This window comes from Lepidochelys kempii, chromosome 2, assembly GCF_965140285.1.
Source record: "Lepidochelys kempii isolate rLepKem1 chromosome 2, rLepKem1.hap1, whole genome shotgun sequence".
Classification (NCBI taxonomy): Eukaryota; Metazoa; Chordata; order Testudines; family Cheloniidae; genus Lepidochelys; species Lepidochelys kempii.
The window spans coordinates 76,470,222-76,487,034 of record NC_136381.1 but is presented as its reverse complement, the minus strand read 5'-3'; the positions used below and the strand labels follow the sequence as shown (position 1 = coordinate 76,487,034).

The window sequence follows — 16,813 nt, the reverse complement described above, 5'->3', positions numbered from 1 at the left end:
CACATCCGCCAGCCCCACCTCTTTCCCAACCCATGACTTCCCTACGCCCAAAACTTCCGTGTGCTAGAGTACAAGGCACATCCACAGAGCACAGCTCCATGGTACACAGGTGGCATATATTCCCCTGTAGAGAGGCTCACCAAACTGGTTCTGCTGTGTTAAAGGTCTTCTGCAGCACTTCCTCTGTCCACAGGATTTGTCTCAAAAAAGTTTTATTGCATTGCCTCCTCCCCCAAAAAAGGAACCTACCTTGTTCATTATTTCTTTGACCAATACTGAAAAGGCATCTTCAATATTTATGTTATCTGTAGCACTGGTTTCAAAAAAAGGTACACCATATTCCCATGCAAGCTGAAAAACAAATAAAGGCAAGGGAATGACATATATTCATATGTACAATACTATTTATAAAAACAAAATATTTGATAAAGCAACTTTTGAATACAATAAACTTAGATTGAATTAATAATAAATAATAAAGATAAATTCATGAATTTAGTGAACGTGATTTGATAATTGCATATACATCTTCAATTTACTAATTTCAGGAACTCTTAAAACATTCTAATACTTTTTTGGACTTGCAGTGATGCTTTTTCTGACATGTGTCTTCATACACAAATTAAAAGATAAAAGAGTAATGGGCCTCTTCCAACTGTTCATTGAGAATGGACTGTATACAACAAGTGTGTTTAAATGAAACTTTTTAAAATATAGAGAAGGAAGATTTGGATTGAAAAAAGTATAGTTTCAAATCTGGCAAAATCTACAGATATGAAAATGAGGATGTAAAAATGAACCCAGTTCTAGATTATAGAAATAAATGATCAAATATAAACACAGACATTACAGTCTAAATGATAATACAATACCGAAAAGAGTAACATTGAGGTTAATGGATAATATGTTTATGTCTTGTGCAATTTAAAAACAAATATTTATCTGTATTTGCAGCATAGGGATATGGGGCTTCATCTAAATCCCACCGGATCAGACCCACAGAGCGTAAATTGCACAGGTCTGGGTTATATGAAGCACTTGAACTTCGTATATCCCTAATTTTGGGGACCCAGTTAGTGTCTTGCATAATCTCAGTTTTCTCCCTTAAGATTAATTTTTTTAATTAATTTTCATAAAAAAAAACCCAATAAAAATACAAAAAGGTAAAATGACTTACAGCTTTTATGTTAACAAATATTGCACATTTCACAAGCTATTCAATACAATTTAACAATTATTCAACTTTGCAACTTGTCAAAGCTACAAGACCAAACAATACACAATCAGACAATATTACACAAGCATAACATGTTAGGCTGGGGGAACAATAATAATAATAAAAAAAAACACAAATAGGAAAAAGGGAAGCTGGGTATGGGGAAAGTGGCAGGCATTGAGAGGGGAAAAGTAGAGAGGTCAAATGGAATGGAAGTCTGGAATTATTTGAGCTATCTCAACATTCTTTATTCAAATGTATCAATAAATGGGGTCCAAATTTCTTCAAATTCATATAACTGCTCTCTACATCGAAAACCTATTCTTTCTTTTGCTGCTAATTCAGACAGGTCTGAATACCACTGCTCTATTCTGGGCATAGCCCTACTCCTCCATTTTTTAAAATTCATGCAGTTGGTAATCACTGTGGCCTCAAGAACCAAAATCTTTGTGGTGGAGTTAAATCCAGGTACATAACCTAGGAAATAATTTTCAGCTCAGGTTTGATTGCTGAGGCCAAGCCCTATTCTCACTCATGTGCATACCTTTTTCCATAGCTGCCTGACTGATGGACAGTACCATAGCATATGCATCAGGGTTCCTCCTTCTTTATTACAGCACCAACGAACATCGAAGGACAAAGCACAACTTCTGTGACTCCCAAAACATTCTGAATAGAATCTTTTGCTGTATCAGGCATGGCCTGAAATCCAGGGAAGCATTTTTAAGATTCCGTAATATGCGCTGCCAGTGGTGGTCTTTTAAGTGCTATGATATATCCCCTACCCATGCTTTTACAAAGAACTCCAGACCAATGGAGTTCCTTTTTGTTAGTAAAGCATACATAATGGACATGGGACTGGGGAGTTTACGAAGAATTTCGAAGCTCCCCAGTAGCTCTGGGGCCTCTGGCAGTCACAGGGTGTCTGGATCAAATTGGTATGTTAACAATGTTTTACCTGTAAGTACTGCCACTCTGCTAAGATATTGTTACTTTAGTGTTAGAAAAGAGACAAAGTCCTCATCCTTGACTAATGGGAAAATCTATATGATGCCCTAGCTCAGCCAGTTTTTCCAAATTACACGTTTTTTATCCAATTTGCAAGTCTCTGTTACCCCAGATAGGTGTTTTTGCATGATGGTGAGGCTGAAATTGGTACCTCTTCATTAGGATATCACAGATCCTTCACACAGCCACCGCTATAGGCACCTTATTTTTCTCCACTGGAAAAAAAGAGGAACCAAGCAAACCAGCAGGAGGAGCTAGATGCATTAATATCTATTCAATTTCCACTCATGTGGGCATAAGGGTGTTAGCATGCTGGAACCAATTTGATAACTGTGATGTGATAAAAATATAATATTAATTTTGTGGGTCTGGGAGTCCAACACTCCCACTTGGCTTAGGGAGCTGGAGTTTTTCAAGTGACTGTAGCTTTCTTTTTTAAAAACAAGTTATTAGCATTTTCCATCAGGGAGCAACCCTTCAACATATAAACCAGTTACAGAACTATAGTTTTTCTTTAAAATCATCAACTATTTACAGTCCTCTTCTATAACCATGCTCCTAAGTTTTAGGATACAAGTGCTAGGGTCCCTGCAGGCTTCCATCCATTCCCATCACCTGCAGCAAAGCCAGTGCCTACTTCAAGTTGCCAGGGCAGCCTCTCCCCAAAGGGAGGTGTAGCGCATAGAAGAAGAGCTGCAGACAGTTGGTCCATGGAGGGCAGAAAAAGAGAGAATCTAAGTTCCTTCCACCTCAACAGCAGGAAGTCCTTTAGGGAGAGAAGAAATAAAATGTAATAAAGAGGAAAGGGTTCTAGGTCGTCAAACTAGAAGCAAAAACCCCACTTGGAGGTAGGAAAAGGATGAAACAATGAAGGGGAGAGGGAGAAAGGAACCATTATGGGGAAGAGTTTCAGAGGGATGAGACAAAGATGTGAAGAACCATGGTGGGACAACAGAATATAAAAAGATACAAGAAGGGGAGTAAAGGGACAGAGAGACATTTTAACATTGGAGAGAGAAAGATGGCGAGTGTCACAGTGTAGCAGCCCCTGCTGGCCAAGCATGGTGCTACAGGCACTTCCAGCCTCAGTTTCCGAACCCTGAAATGAGTCTCCTCAGCTGTCTGCACACTAGTCAATCCTGAGATGTGGCTCAGCCCTCCAGTCAAGTCACAATCACCCTTAAACCCTTCTAGGAAAGTAAAACTAAAAAGTCCCAACAAACAAAAATGTCCTTCTGTCCTTCAGGGGCTTCTCCTCAGCCCTTCCTATCGGCCCTGTTCCCAGCCCCTGGGCTTTCTGGCTCTGGTATGGAGCACACAGTCCCCAGGCTAGCTCCCCTGGAGTAATATGCTTAGCCCATGCTGGACTCTATTTCTTTCATCCTTCCTTGCTCTCGTACAGACCACTTTGTTCCCCTGGAATACTCAGCCTCCTGCAGACCCTGGCTCAGGGACTTCCACAGGAATCTGCCCACTCCCCATGGCTCCACACCCCAAACATCTCTCTCAGTCTTCTTATGAAGCCTGGGTGTCTGTTAAACTATTACCTAACCCCCAGGTTCCACCCTCTCAGGCTGGGAAGTAGCTAATTAATTATGCCTCGGGTGGGACTGGCCCCACTCCTCTTCAAGGGGCCAGTTACCTTGTGGCAGTGAGTAATAGAGAATGGGACAAGTAGGAATGAAATAAGACAAAGTAAGAGGAAAGGAGATGCTCCTTTCCATGGAGAGAAAAGGAACAGATAATATGAGACTACATAGCAAACATTTATGTGGAAAAAGGGGTATGGAGATAGATGGAATGAGTTGGAGATGTGAGAAAAGAAAAAAAAAAGGGTTAAAAAAATGAAGAAGGAAAAGGTAGCGCAGTTTTTAGGTTACTGAATTTATTTATGCTCCTTCGTTCCAGTGGGTTTCCCGGACACATGTCCTCCATCACTGTTTGTGTGGGGAAAAGACAGAATTCACAGCTATTTTGAGGACCTAGACTTGCTGGTTTATACAATTGGAAATTTGGAGAAGACGACAAAGGGCTGGATCATTTCCTTCCACTGTAGGGAGCCAATGGGGGACTGAAGTGGAATCTCTGCAAGGACAGTGCAGTGGAAGAGTCTATCCCCTCTCCCTTCCAGGCAGTAAAGGGGGGTCCATGTGCAGACTTCCCTTCTATGCATGGAACTTAGGGACAGGATCCCACTCACAGAGAACAATGAAGTTTACAGCGTACACAAAATCCTGTGAGGCTCAGAGTATACCTACACTGCAATTAAAAACCTGTGGCTGACCCGTGCCAGCTGACTTGGGCTCTCGGGGCTCAGGCTAAGGGGCTGTTTTTCTGTGGTGTAGACGTTCGGGCTCAAACTGGACACTGGGCTCTAGGATCCTGCAAAGTGGGAGGGTCCCAGAGTGTGGTCTGGGTCCCAGAGTGTGGGCTGCAGCCTGAGCCCGAACGTCTACACCACAATTAACCAGCCACTAAGCCCAAGCCCCTTAGCCCAAATCAGCTGGCACTGGCCAGCTACAGGTGTCTAATTGCAGTGTAGACATACCTTTAGTGGCTCCCAGATCTCAAGCTCATTTGGAAGCATCTCCGTTGGAAAAAAAAAGGTCAACTGTCAAAAGCAATTATGTATGCTTTTCAACCCATTCTAGTTACAGATTCCATTTCTTTTTAAAAATAAACAAACAAAATAAATTATGTTTTGGGGTGCAGGAAGCAAAAATGCTAATCTGCTCACCCTTCCCCAAAATTCAAAAGTCAGGCTTGAAAATGCCAGAAGATAGAGTTTTCTGGCATTAGGCAAAATTGCTGTGTTTTGTGCTTGGACTGGTGTAAAAAGTTGTGGTCAATGTATTATAAAGATATTGAAGACAATAAAAAACCAACAATTTAGAGCAGTGGTTCTCAACCTTTCCAGACTACTGTACACCTTTCAAGAGTCTGATCTGTCTTGCGTATCCCAAGTTTCATCTCACTTAAAAATTACTTGCTTACAAAATCAGACATAAAAACACAGACGTGTCAAAGCACACTATTTCTGAAAAATTGCTTACTTTCTCATTTTTACCATATAATTATAAAATAAATCAATTGGAATGTAAATATTGTACTTACATTTCAGCATGATACTTGAGCCTGTTTTTCACTTGTGAATCTTGTCATTCAGTGGCTGCTGGCCAGGCACCCAGTTCTGAAGTCAGCGCCGCCACCAGCACCCGTGCAGAAGTGAGGGTGGCATCATATAGTATTTCCACCCATATTCTGCGCTGCGGCTGCTGGTGGCGCTGTCGTCTTCAGTTGATGAGTGGCGGCTGCTGGCTGGGGAGTTCATATTGTTTATGGAGCAGAAGGACTATTTTTTAAATTCTGCTCCCGTCCCGCAATACCCACTCGCATTCGCTCCCACATGGTTTGTTAAATTTTTATTCTGCTCCTGTTATTATGGCAGTGGGCTCTGCAGGATCGCCATCCCCCTGCAGGGCTCTAGAGCCTGTTGTAAATCTAGGCAAATCTGTAGATGAGCTGATGTTCCTCCTGGGAACCTCTACATTCCCCTGGTTGGGAACCACTGATTTATGGGAAAGATTTTATTTACTCTTGACAAAGAGAGATAATGTTACTAGTTTTGCTTTTTAAAAAGGTAAAATTTCTGTCAAAATGAATGACCACAAAAAAAGAAACTTACTTATAATATAAACTACTTAGTGGTTTGAGCATTGGTCTGCTAAACCCAGGGTTGTGAGTTCAGTCCTTGAGGGAGCCATTTAGAGATCTGGGGCAAAAATTGGGGATTGGTCCTGCTTTGAGCAGCGGGTTGGACTAGATGACCTCCTGAGATCCCTTCCAATCCTGATATTCTATGATACTGTCAAGATTAAGTTGTATGACATAATGTCATCTTTGGAGCAGTAGAAGTGAGAGAATTACAAAACAACATGGTTTTATAAGAAATTATCTGAATGAAATTGTGTTGTTCTACTATAAAATTGGATAATGTGTCCAGAATTTTGAGATACCTTCCGGAAGAGCCAACATACTGGAGAATCTTGCAGGATCCATAGATCCTCCCTGCGGGATTCTGCAAAGGAATAATTCTTGTGGCTTGCAGTTCTGAGTGTAGTATGAAATAGATTAATCTAAATCACTCATCGGCAGAGTTGGTATTCTAAGATTTTCTTTTTGTTAATATTCACTTTTTTAAATTGGAGTGAGTGGACAGTGTTAGCTATTTCCTTGCTTATGGAACTCAGGATTCTCTAGAGCTCTGAAATCACATTAGAAAAAGAAACACTTAGTATAACCAAAGAGTGCTTCAAAATACAGGAGAAATCTAGGGAGTAGACTGGCTGGTGAAGAGGTAATGATTTGTTTTAAAAAAAAGTTTGTTGAAAGAAATATATTGTTGCATGGTTAAGCATTCAGAAGTCAGAAAATACCATATTTAACAGTCTGTGAAACCTTAACACTGCCCCCTTGTGCATATGCATTATAATAGACTCCAGTTACATGATCACTTTGTTTAAAAATGATATGTGAATACACACACAGAACATCTTGTACTACTCGGTAGAGGCTAGACAAAGTCCATGAAAATCTTCAAATTCAAGGTGTATAATTAATGAGGGAACTGTGCACTTTAAAAGATATAGCTTGCAATACTGTTCACAGGGTGACATTATTATTTATTATTATTACTTTAGAATTTCATAATCTGAAAAAATTGGTTAAATGCGAACAAAACACCTTGTCTCATATAAGGTGCCCAACCTGCCTGATAGAGTGTCCACCTTATGAACGAGATAAAGGCTGATTACAAACCCTATGCATGCATACAATTTTCAACAGCAAAAGCCAGTGTATGCTGAGAGTTATAGCCACAATGTCAGGATGTGCCTCCCTGATCTCCCAGTTATGGGAGAAGAGTAATTTGCTATGGCTCTTTAAAAGGTACAGCATACTTCTCCCTATATGCCCTCTCCACCTCCCCACCCCTCACTCAGCTCCACTATTCTCACTCCCTTTCTAGCAAGTTGCACCCAGAGGTTATAAGATAAATGATTATGCAATCTTAACTACACCCAAGGACTTGTGTACTTTGAAGCATCTTGGTTTCTGAGGCACACTAGTACATCAATATGGAAATTTTGAGGCAGCTCCATTTAAATTAAAAAATACATGTTTTGTTTATCTAAATGTAAAAGCAAATAAAGCAAACAGTACAGTAGTCATGTATTATTAATTTTGATATTAAATACATTGTACACAGTTCTGACATTTTCAGTTTTCCATGTGCTTCCAGATTTGTATGTTGGCACACTTCAGAAATGGTTAGGGAGATGGTGCAGGTATTGGCAACTGGGGCTTTGGGCATCTAAGAACAAAACCGGTTAAAAAAATGCTATTTATATTTCATGACAATTTTTTTAAAAACCCTCAAAATGTTCATGGTTAAAATTTTTCTCAGAATCTGTTCAGTTTTTTGATGAAAGAAAACATTGTTGGTTTTTCTCCCCACTAGAAAAGTAAGATGAAAGTAAAAAATGGAAGAAAAAAAAAGGAGAAAAATAAAATGCCCCCCATTCTCATTTTTTGAAAACCCAAAATGTTCTGGTTTTTTTCATTAAAAAAGCCTCAGAAATTCAACAAAACAAAAATTTTCTATGAAAATTCTCATTTTGGTCAAAAGGCCACATTTTTTTGCATCAGTTCTACCTAAGAAGGCATGGAAGGTGATCTGGTAATGTGGGATAAGTACTTTACTTGGATGTGTCTGAGAAAATGTTCAGCAGCAAAAGGGTTAACAATGCTGAAATTCAAAACTCTCTGGCCATATCCTCAGCTAACATAAATATGCGCAGGTCCATGGACTTCAGTGGAGCTTTGTCATGTTACACTACCTGAGGATCTGGCACAGCTTCTTTATAATTAATTGTTAAAATTGATGGATATGAATGGAACAGCTAGTACATCTCTTAGGGTTATTGCTGCAGGTTGTCTGCACAGTCAGGAAGACAACATTTCCATTCACGTTTTCACAAGATGAGGACTAGAAATAACTCTAAAAACTGCAGAAAACCTAGATTTGGAAGCAAAATTCAAAATGCAGCAAATTCCATGGCCACAGAATAAACATATTGCTAATTATAGCTGGAGTGCTATTTATTTATAAATTAGAACCTTCCTCAGTCCAACTTCCAAAAGTGCAAAGAACAATAGAACCCAAAATATAAGATAAAACCACAACAATAAAAAGAGAATTCAGTCCCACTGTGAAGGATGCCAAAGATAAGCAATGGTGAACAGATGGAGGAAGAGAGATGCAACAGCATGAGTCCTCAATGGAAAAGACCCTGAATCTTGCTCTCTCAAAATAGTGGGCCACAAACTTGATTGCTTATGTAGGCAGCGCTGTATACTCAATGAGAGAGAGCAGCATATTAAGTGGCTGCCTGTGATATATGTAAACAGCAGCAGGGGGTGCCAGAGAGATTCCTTGGCCTACAGGTAGGGCCCTACCAAATTTATGGTCCATTTTGGTCAATGTCATGGTCATAGGATTTTTAAAATTGTAAATTTCATGATTTCAGCTATTTAAATCTGAAATTTCACAGTGTTGTAATTATAGGGGTCCTGACCCAAAAACGAGTTGTGTGTGTGTGTGTGTGTGGGGGGGGGGGGGGTTGCAAGGTTATTGTGTGTGTTTCGGGGGGGGGGGGGGGGGCTGCAGTACTGCTACCCTTACTTCTGCTGGTGGTGGTGCTGCCCTCAGGGCTGGGCAACTTGAGAGCAGAGTCTGTTGTCCGGGAGCCAAGCTCTGAAGGCAGAGCCACTGCCAGCAGCAGTGCAGAAGAAAGAATGAGATAGTATAGTATTGCCACCCTTCCTTCTACGCTGCTGCCTGCAGAGCTGAGCCCTCAGTCAGCAGCCGCCACTCTCTGGCCGCCCAGCTCTGAAGGCAGCAGCGCAGAAGTAAGGGTGGCATGGTAAGGTATTGCCATCCTTACTTCTGCGCTGCTGCTGGCAGGGCGCCGCCTTTAGAGCTGGGTGCCCAGCCACCAACTGCCACTCTTCAGCCACCCAGCTCTGAAGGCAGTGCAGAAGTAAGGGTGGCAATGCCGTGGCCCCTCTAAAATAATCTTGCAACCCCCCTGCAACTGCCTTTTAGGTCAAGACCCCCAATTTGAGGAACGCTGGTCTCCCCCATGAAATCTGTATAGTATAGTGTAAAAGCACACAAAAGACCAGATTTCATGGTGGCAGACCAGATTTCATGGTGGCAGACCAGATTTCATGGTCCGTGACACGTTTTTCATGGCTCCGAATTTGGTAGGGCTCTACCTATAGCAGTGGCTCTCAGCCTGTTCAGACTATTGTATCCCTTTTCGGGGCTATACAAGATAAATCAGACTCCTAAGTTTCATCTCACTTAAAATCTACTTGCTTACAAAAATCAAACAGAAAAATACAGTAAGTGTCACAAGCACACTGTTACTGAAAAAGTTTGCTTACTTTCTCATTTTTACCATACAATTATAAAGTAAATCAATTGGAATACAAATACTGTACTTACATTTCAGTGTATAGTATATAGAACAGTATAAACAAGTCATTGTCTGTATGAAATTTTAGTTTTCTACTGACTTTGCTAGTGCTTTTTACGTAGCGTGTTGTAAAACTAGGCATATGTGGATGAGTTCATGTACCCCGGAAGACCTCTGTTTACCCAAATTGGCAGTCGCTGGGCCTGTTTTTCCTCTCACTGATTGATACCAAGCGATATTGCTAAGGAAGTGATATTTTTATAAGAATTCCATAGACTCAAAGGGGTACAACAGAGTAACACAACTCCAGACTTTCTGTTGCTGGTGGTCTTGCGAACAAGGCAATGAAAATCATGCCTGGAAGTCAGCAATGTAAGAGTCATAGATACTGTTGTGGAAGATTACGGGTATAGCATGTTTTAGAAAAATGTTGAGAAATAAAATAAGTATTGTAGTTTAACATCCCATTTAAAAACAATAACCTGAAAATGCAGACTCCAAAATATTTTTAGTCTAACTCTGAAATAAAAGAGTTTTCAGGTGTTATGCTAGAAAGTATGCAATAAAAATGTTTTAAAGTTAAACTTTTATAATAATTAGTGTTCTAAAGACAGCAACTAGTAAAATTATTTACCATATTCTGCTCTTATATTAAACAAGTATTCTTTTGTAGCAATTTATAACAAAATATTTGGAACTCAGGAACATTTTAGTTTTCAAGGTCAGAGTTCACATTCAAATGCCAAAATACTCTGCAGGGCTAGGAGAAAATACCAGTGATCAATGCCTACCTTTTCCCCACTATGCTTTGGAATTACACGTTCTGTCTCCTTATCACACTTGTTACCCAATAGCACTATATCCACCTCGTCATCTGCTTTCTAATGACAAAAGAAGAGAAACAATATTAACATGTATCATGAAGTTCAAAAAACAAAATGCACACCCTTTTTTTTATTCTAACCATCAGCATTTTATTTCTTTGAAATAAAGGACTAATCTTTGCTCTGGCCTTTTCAAGGATAAGTAGAGATACTACCTAGAGAGCTAAAGGGATCCCGCTGACTAGGACAAGACATCATAATGAAGAGTAATGCACAGTGGCAGAATGTGAGCATGTGATGGAGTAGAGTATAATTTGCTGATCCTTTGAAAAGATACAAGGTATATAGCCTCCATCTATTGATGAATGCTTGATGCTGATGATTTGGGGAGGCAGGAAATGCCCCCAACTCCCAGACCAAGCCCCCTCTAGAGCAATGTGATGCATGGGCTGGCATATTAATTAGGTCTACCTTCTAGCACTCATGAGCACTATGGAAAGAGCTGTCATATTGCCTGAACACAGGGGGTGACACAAGAGGCACCTGGTACCCTCTCTCCCTTTCATTCTTATATGTCAGATGGTAGCACTGCACCCAAAATGTCCAACCGCACCATGATAAAAGTTAGATTATTCCAAAACCTTCTAAGAAAAGCAACTATAGACTCATCCTACTCTTACTGAGGTAAATAGCAAAACCTCATCAACCTCAAAGGAGCAAGATCAAGCCTACTATCCTTTGTCTACAATCAGTTTTCCTGATAATCCAGCAAAGTTACATACTTTGACACCTTATATTATCATTATTTTAGGCCAGGCCATCATAACTGTGTATGTCTGAAACGGTGAAAAGGGAAGCGAGAAGTTCAGCAACAGAACTGAAACTTGCCAACTGTCACGTGTTCTGAAATAAGTAATATTTCCAGACATTTAAAACCGCTTTTTGTGACCTGAATGAAGAGAATTGATGGCTTCAGTCCAGCTCCTAGTGCACTGGCATCCACATTACAAAACACCACCATCACAACTGCAACTGTGTAAAATGCATGTCAGTATCAAAAGAGGCCAGGGAATGAACGGACATGGAGAATGAGTTGCCCTTCCATCTCTAGAGGCCCAAGTAGGTCAAAGTTAGGGAAGTTTGCTTTGCTACAGCCAATACGATTAGCGTATATAGATAAACAGAAACACTTCAGTCTATTGTAGACCCATCCCTCCTGAGATCTTCGACAAACTGTAAGGGCTACTCTACAATCGCTACAGCAGCACAGCTGTACCAATGTAGCTGCACTGCTGTAGCTCTATGTTGATGGGGGAGAGCTCTCCCATCGGCATAATTACGCCACCTCCCTGAGCTCTCCCACCAACATGGCACTGTCCACAACGCTGCTTAGGGAGGTGTAACTTACATTGCTCAGAGGGGTGGCTTTTCCACACCTCGGTGTGACTTAAGTTATATCGAAGTGAGAGCTAGTGTGTACAAGTCCTAAAAGGCATATACAGCCAACCCTTTCCTCCAAAACACACACACCTTCAGAGAAATGCAAAAGAGGATCTTTATTCATTAAAAGATCATAGAATCATTATTTTTAGTCTACTTGCACTTTTTACAACTAAGTTGCCTCATTTGAAAAGTATAGCATGAGGCACCATTATTTATTATTAGGGTACACCATTTCATTTTTTTAATCCACTCTCATTTTAGAGTCAGCTAATCTCATTTCATAACTGCAGATGATGTTCAAGATAATGTTGTATTAAAATGAAGTAAGATCATCATAAGAGTACAAAGTACAGATCTAAAATAATGAATCAAGCTAATCTGGATTAATAGACCAAAATGCTGGATGTTTCAGAATGCACTGGAGCTTTACTCATTAAGGTCAATGGTTCTCCTACATAAAATTACACACATCAGTCCCTAAAATAGGATATAGTAAATAGACAATTTAAACACATCACATAATCAATTTATTTTATTTGAGAGACTTTATGTATCTAAAAATTTTTAATGACATTTGACTTTACTTTGAAGTAAAAGGTCAAAAGGAGATGTTAATACTTTTTGTGTAAAAATATGGTATTCATGATTGAAATGAATTAATTTCTGTACATACAAAAAGTATAACTAGTCTTGCCATAGAAATGTTCTTTCTACCTAAAAAGGCTTAAGACAATGGCTCTTTCAGAAATCTATTATTTCCATGCTAATTTAATAATAAGTTTACATTTTTATAGCATCTTTCTACCAAGGATCTCAAAGCACTTTGCAAATATCATAGCTCTTTTTTGAAGTCTGAAAAAGCTGATAGGGAAATACATAATAAATGTTAAGCTGAATTTCTACCTTCATTTTTTTTTAAGTTGGTTATGTAGATGATAGTTTTGGAAATGAAAATTACTACGAATTGCTAAGGCTGAAATCTGAAATCTGACTCTGTAGCCAGATCCTTAGCTAGTGAAAATCAGCATCAGTGGTGCTATGCTGATTTATACCTGCACAGAATATGGCCCTCTGATTTTTCCTAAAATTCAGGATATTCATGGCCTTTCCGACAGTTACCCAGGAATACCCCTTTGGACTGAAAAACCCATAGCCAGAAGTACCTAACTTTTGAGAGATGGAGGGGGGGAGAATGGACCCCTAACTAATTAGCAGCTGTGAATGTGCTACTGCCAAAGCGGCCATTGATGAAGCTACTGCAGCCACAAGTAGGGCTGAGCAAGAAGTGTTTTTTGCAGTCTGAATTTTTTTTTTTTTTGAAATTTTGAAAACGTTTCCCATCCCAAATCAGGACCATGAAAATGTTAATGAACCAACAAACAAACAAAAAATTCAGTTTGGATCAATCGAAAGAAATGGTTAATCACCCTGTGCAATAACTGTGGTACTTCAAGATGTGTGTCCCACAAGTGCTCCACTCTCGGTGAGCTAGAGCTCTCCTGTGATTTTGAATGGAGATTTCTTACAGCAGTGTCTGTTTGGCCCGTGCATGTGTGTTAGTCAGTTTCCTGCCTTATGCCATTGTTATACAGCACAGCGTGGGCGAACCGCCCTCAGTTCCTTCTCTACCACGAAGCTCTATGGCAAAGAACTCCAAAGCAGAGGGGAAGGAGCTCAGATAATGAAGCATCCATAGTGACACACATCTTGAAGAACCACAGTTACTGCGCAGGGTGAGTAACCGTTTCTTTGTCAAGTAGTGTCCCTATGGGTGTCCCACTCTAGGTGACTACCAAGCAGTACCCTTTAAGGCAGAGGGGCTTCGGAGTCGAGTCCTGTACAGAGGAAAGTACAGCTGAGCCAAAGACAGTATTAGAGGTAGAGTCATGAATTATCACATAGTGTTCGGTGAACGAACGTACAGATGCCCAAGTAGCGGCTTTATAGATTTCGATAATCAGAATGTTCTTGAGGAAGGTCGTAAAAGACGCAATGGATGTTGTAGAATCAGTGCCTATATCCGAAAGTGGCTGAATATTGCAAGACTGGCGACAAGAGTTAATGCAGCCTGATAACCACTTAGAAAGCCTATGGCTAGAAACTGATGACCCTTTTGACTCCTCTGCTAGCGAGACAAATAACTTGTGGATCTTTCTGAAGGGCTTTGTTCTGTCTACTAGATAGAAGGCCAGGACATCCTGGGTGTGCAGCAGTGCCTCCTGGCACTATGGATGCGGTTTGGGGTGGAAGATAGGCAGGTGAATGGGCTGACTGAGATGGAACTCAGAAAAAACCTTAGCTAAGAATTTGGGGTGGGGCCACAGTATGACTTTGTCTTTAAAGTACACCCGTGAAGGGGGAGTATGCCACCAGGGCCACTATTTCTCCAACCCGTAGTGCTGACGTGATGGCTAACAGGAATGCCATCTTCATTAACAAATATAGCAGTAAGCAGATTGCCCTTCAAACCTCTGGCTATCTTGTGAGGCATTTAAGGACCAGGTTGAGGTCGCATACTGAAGTAGGCTGGACCGGTGGATAGAGCCCTCTGAGAAATCTCGTTGTGGTCAGGTGGGCAAAGACGGAATAACCTGGAAAGCCATGACAGCTGCCAGGTGGACCCTTAGGAAGCTCACTGATAGACCCAAGGTTTTCAGAGTTAGGGTGTATTCCAGTATATCTAGAAGTGATATGATCATTGGTGGAATCTGTCGGCAGTCATGCCAGCTGGCAAACTGTGTCCATTTTTGAGACTACACGTACCAAATAGACTGTTTCTTGTTGTGTAATAGTTCTCCTTTTACATCTCCTGAGCAGGTTGTCTCTAATCGTGAGAGCCATCAACCAACCATACTTTGAGATGAAGCACTGTGAGTTTGGGATGAAAAATCTTCCCACCCTCCTGGAAGAGAAGATGGAGAACTGCATGAAGAGTTATTGGACAGCAAACAGCCAGCCGTAACAGGTAATGAAACCATGTTTGTTTGGGCCAGGGCCAGAACTATTAGGATGACTCCGGCTCTGTCTTCCTTTATTTTGAGCATAACTTTGGCTAGGGACTGGTGATTCAATCCACCCCTCAAGCAGGAGTGGTTGCATTTCTTGTTTGACTCTGTGATGAACAAGTCTACCTGGGGGGAGCCTCATTGACTAAATATGTGGAGGTCTACTTCCCAACTGTGGTCTTTGGAGAAGTGTCGGCTGAGTGCATCTGCAGGATGCTCTGAACCCCCGGGACATAGACTGCTGTGTTGGCCATCTGGTTGCATGTGCACCAATTCCAAAGCCTGACAGCCTTGGTGCAAAGGGAGGGGGATCCTGTCCCTCCTTGGTAATTGATGTAAAACATGAATGACATATTGTCTGTCATAAGCTTTGTGTGTTTGCCCCTGATTGGCGGTAGAAATTGGAGACAGGCGTATCTGACCACTCTGAGTTCCAAGAGCTTGATGTCTAGCATCCAGGAGGTTGTTGTTCACTTGCCCTGGATCATGTAAGTGTCTAGATGCGCTCCCCAGCTTAGCAGAGAGGTGTCCGTCATTATGATGACTGTTGGGGGAAATAAGACTCTTGTGCACACATTGTGATAGTCTTTCCACCAGTTGAGGGATTGTTTTACAGAGGTAGGTATGGAAAGAAGCATATTTAAATTGTGGCTGGTTGGTGAACAGACAATTCTGAGCCACCCTTTAAGGTAGCACATTTGAAGTCTGGCATATTCTGTAATGAAGGTGGTGGCTGTCATGTGTCCCAGTAATTGAACACCGTTCTTGACTGTGATTTGGGGGATGAGCTGAATTGTGTTTGCTATATTGGAAAGAGCCACAAACCTGTGTAGAGGAAGTTAGGTGCTTGCTGTTACTGAATCAAAATGTGTCCTTATGAATTCTAAGTTTTGCAGAGGGATCAAGGTGGATTTTTGTACGTTCAGTTGCAGGGCCAATTCGAAAAAGAGGTCTATGGCCTCAGAAGTTTCCCGAGACATCAGTTCCAAGGAGTGGCCTTTCAGCAACCAGTCGTCCAGGTAGGGGAATACTAAGATACCTTTCCTGCAGAGCTGTGCAGCTATTACTGATGTGACCTTCAAAAAGACCATTAGGGCAGATGACAGGCCAAAGAGGAGCACCTGGTATTGAAAATGGTCCTGGCCAACCATAAAACGGAGGAATTGTTTGTGGGATGGGTGGATAGCGATGTGGAATTATGCATCTTGAAGGTCGAGGGCTGAGAACCAATCCCCTTGTTATAGTGATGGAATAATCGCTGCAAATGTCACCATCTGAACTTCTGTGCCTTCACACAGGTGCAGAGTAGTCTCAGGTCTAGGGTGGGTCTCTAATTTCCACTCTTTATTGGTACCAGGAAGTATCTTGAATAAAATCTCTTTCCTCTGTGCTGCATGGGGACTGGTTCTATAGCTTCCAAATGTAAGAGTGTCTATTTCTTGACAAAGCATGCTCTTGTGAGAGGGGACCCTGAAGAGGGATGGGGAAGGGGGTGTTCATTGGTGGAATTGAAGAAAGGTGGATGGTGTAGTCTGTGGAGATGATCTCCAAAACCCATTTGTCTGTAGTGATAGACTCCCAGGCTCACCTGAAGTGGTGAACGTGGTCGCCGAAGAGAGGAAGGCTAGTGAATGGGTGCAGCTGAAGAGGACAAGGATGACAATTCAGGCCCTCAACCAACCTGTCAAAATTGCTGCTTAGAAGTGGATGGGTGCGAGGCAGGAGGCTGAGAAGAGGACTGTTTTCTTCTCTGAGATCTCTGCCTCTTTTGGTGTG

The 16,813-nt window shown here is 41.2% G+C and overlaps 1 protein-coding gene across 7 annotated transcripts in view; it reads right to left on the bottom strand.

The window, feature by feature from the left end:
• LOC140906745 (ras-related protein Rab-10) overlaps nt 1-16,813 on the bottom strand; it is a 53,391-nt gene that overhangs the window by 10,150 nt on the left and 26,428 nt on the right. For 4 of the 7 annotated variants that reach the window (XR_012157231.2, XR_012157232.2, XM_073331296.2 and 1 more), the window contains exons 4-6: nt 10,557-10,646; nt 2,862-2,990; nt 250-351 (exon numbers count right to left, since the gene is read on the bottom strand). Coding sequence is in view for 4 of the 7 variants with exons in the window: in XM_073331296.2 (XP_073187397.1) it covers nt 250-351; nt 2,862-2,990; nt 10,557-10,646 (321 nt within the window). In the remaining 3 variants the exon portion in view is untranslated. Of the gene's footprint in view, nt 1-249; nt 352-2,839; nt 2,991-10,556; nt 10,647-16,813 lie in introns of all 7 variants that reach the window. The other 3 variants (XR_012157233.2, XM_073331298.2, XM_073331299.2) reach the window with 3 other exon arrangements.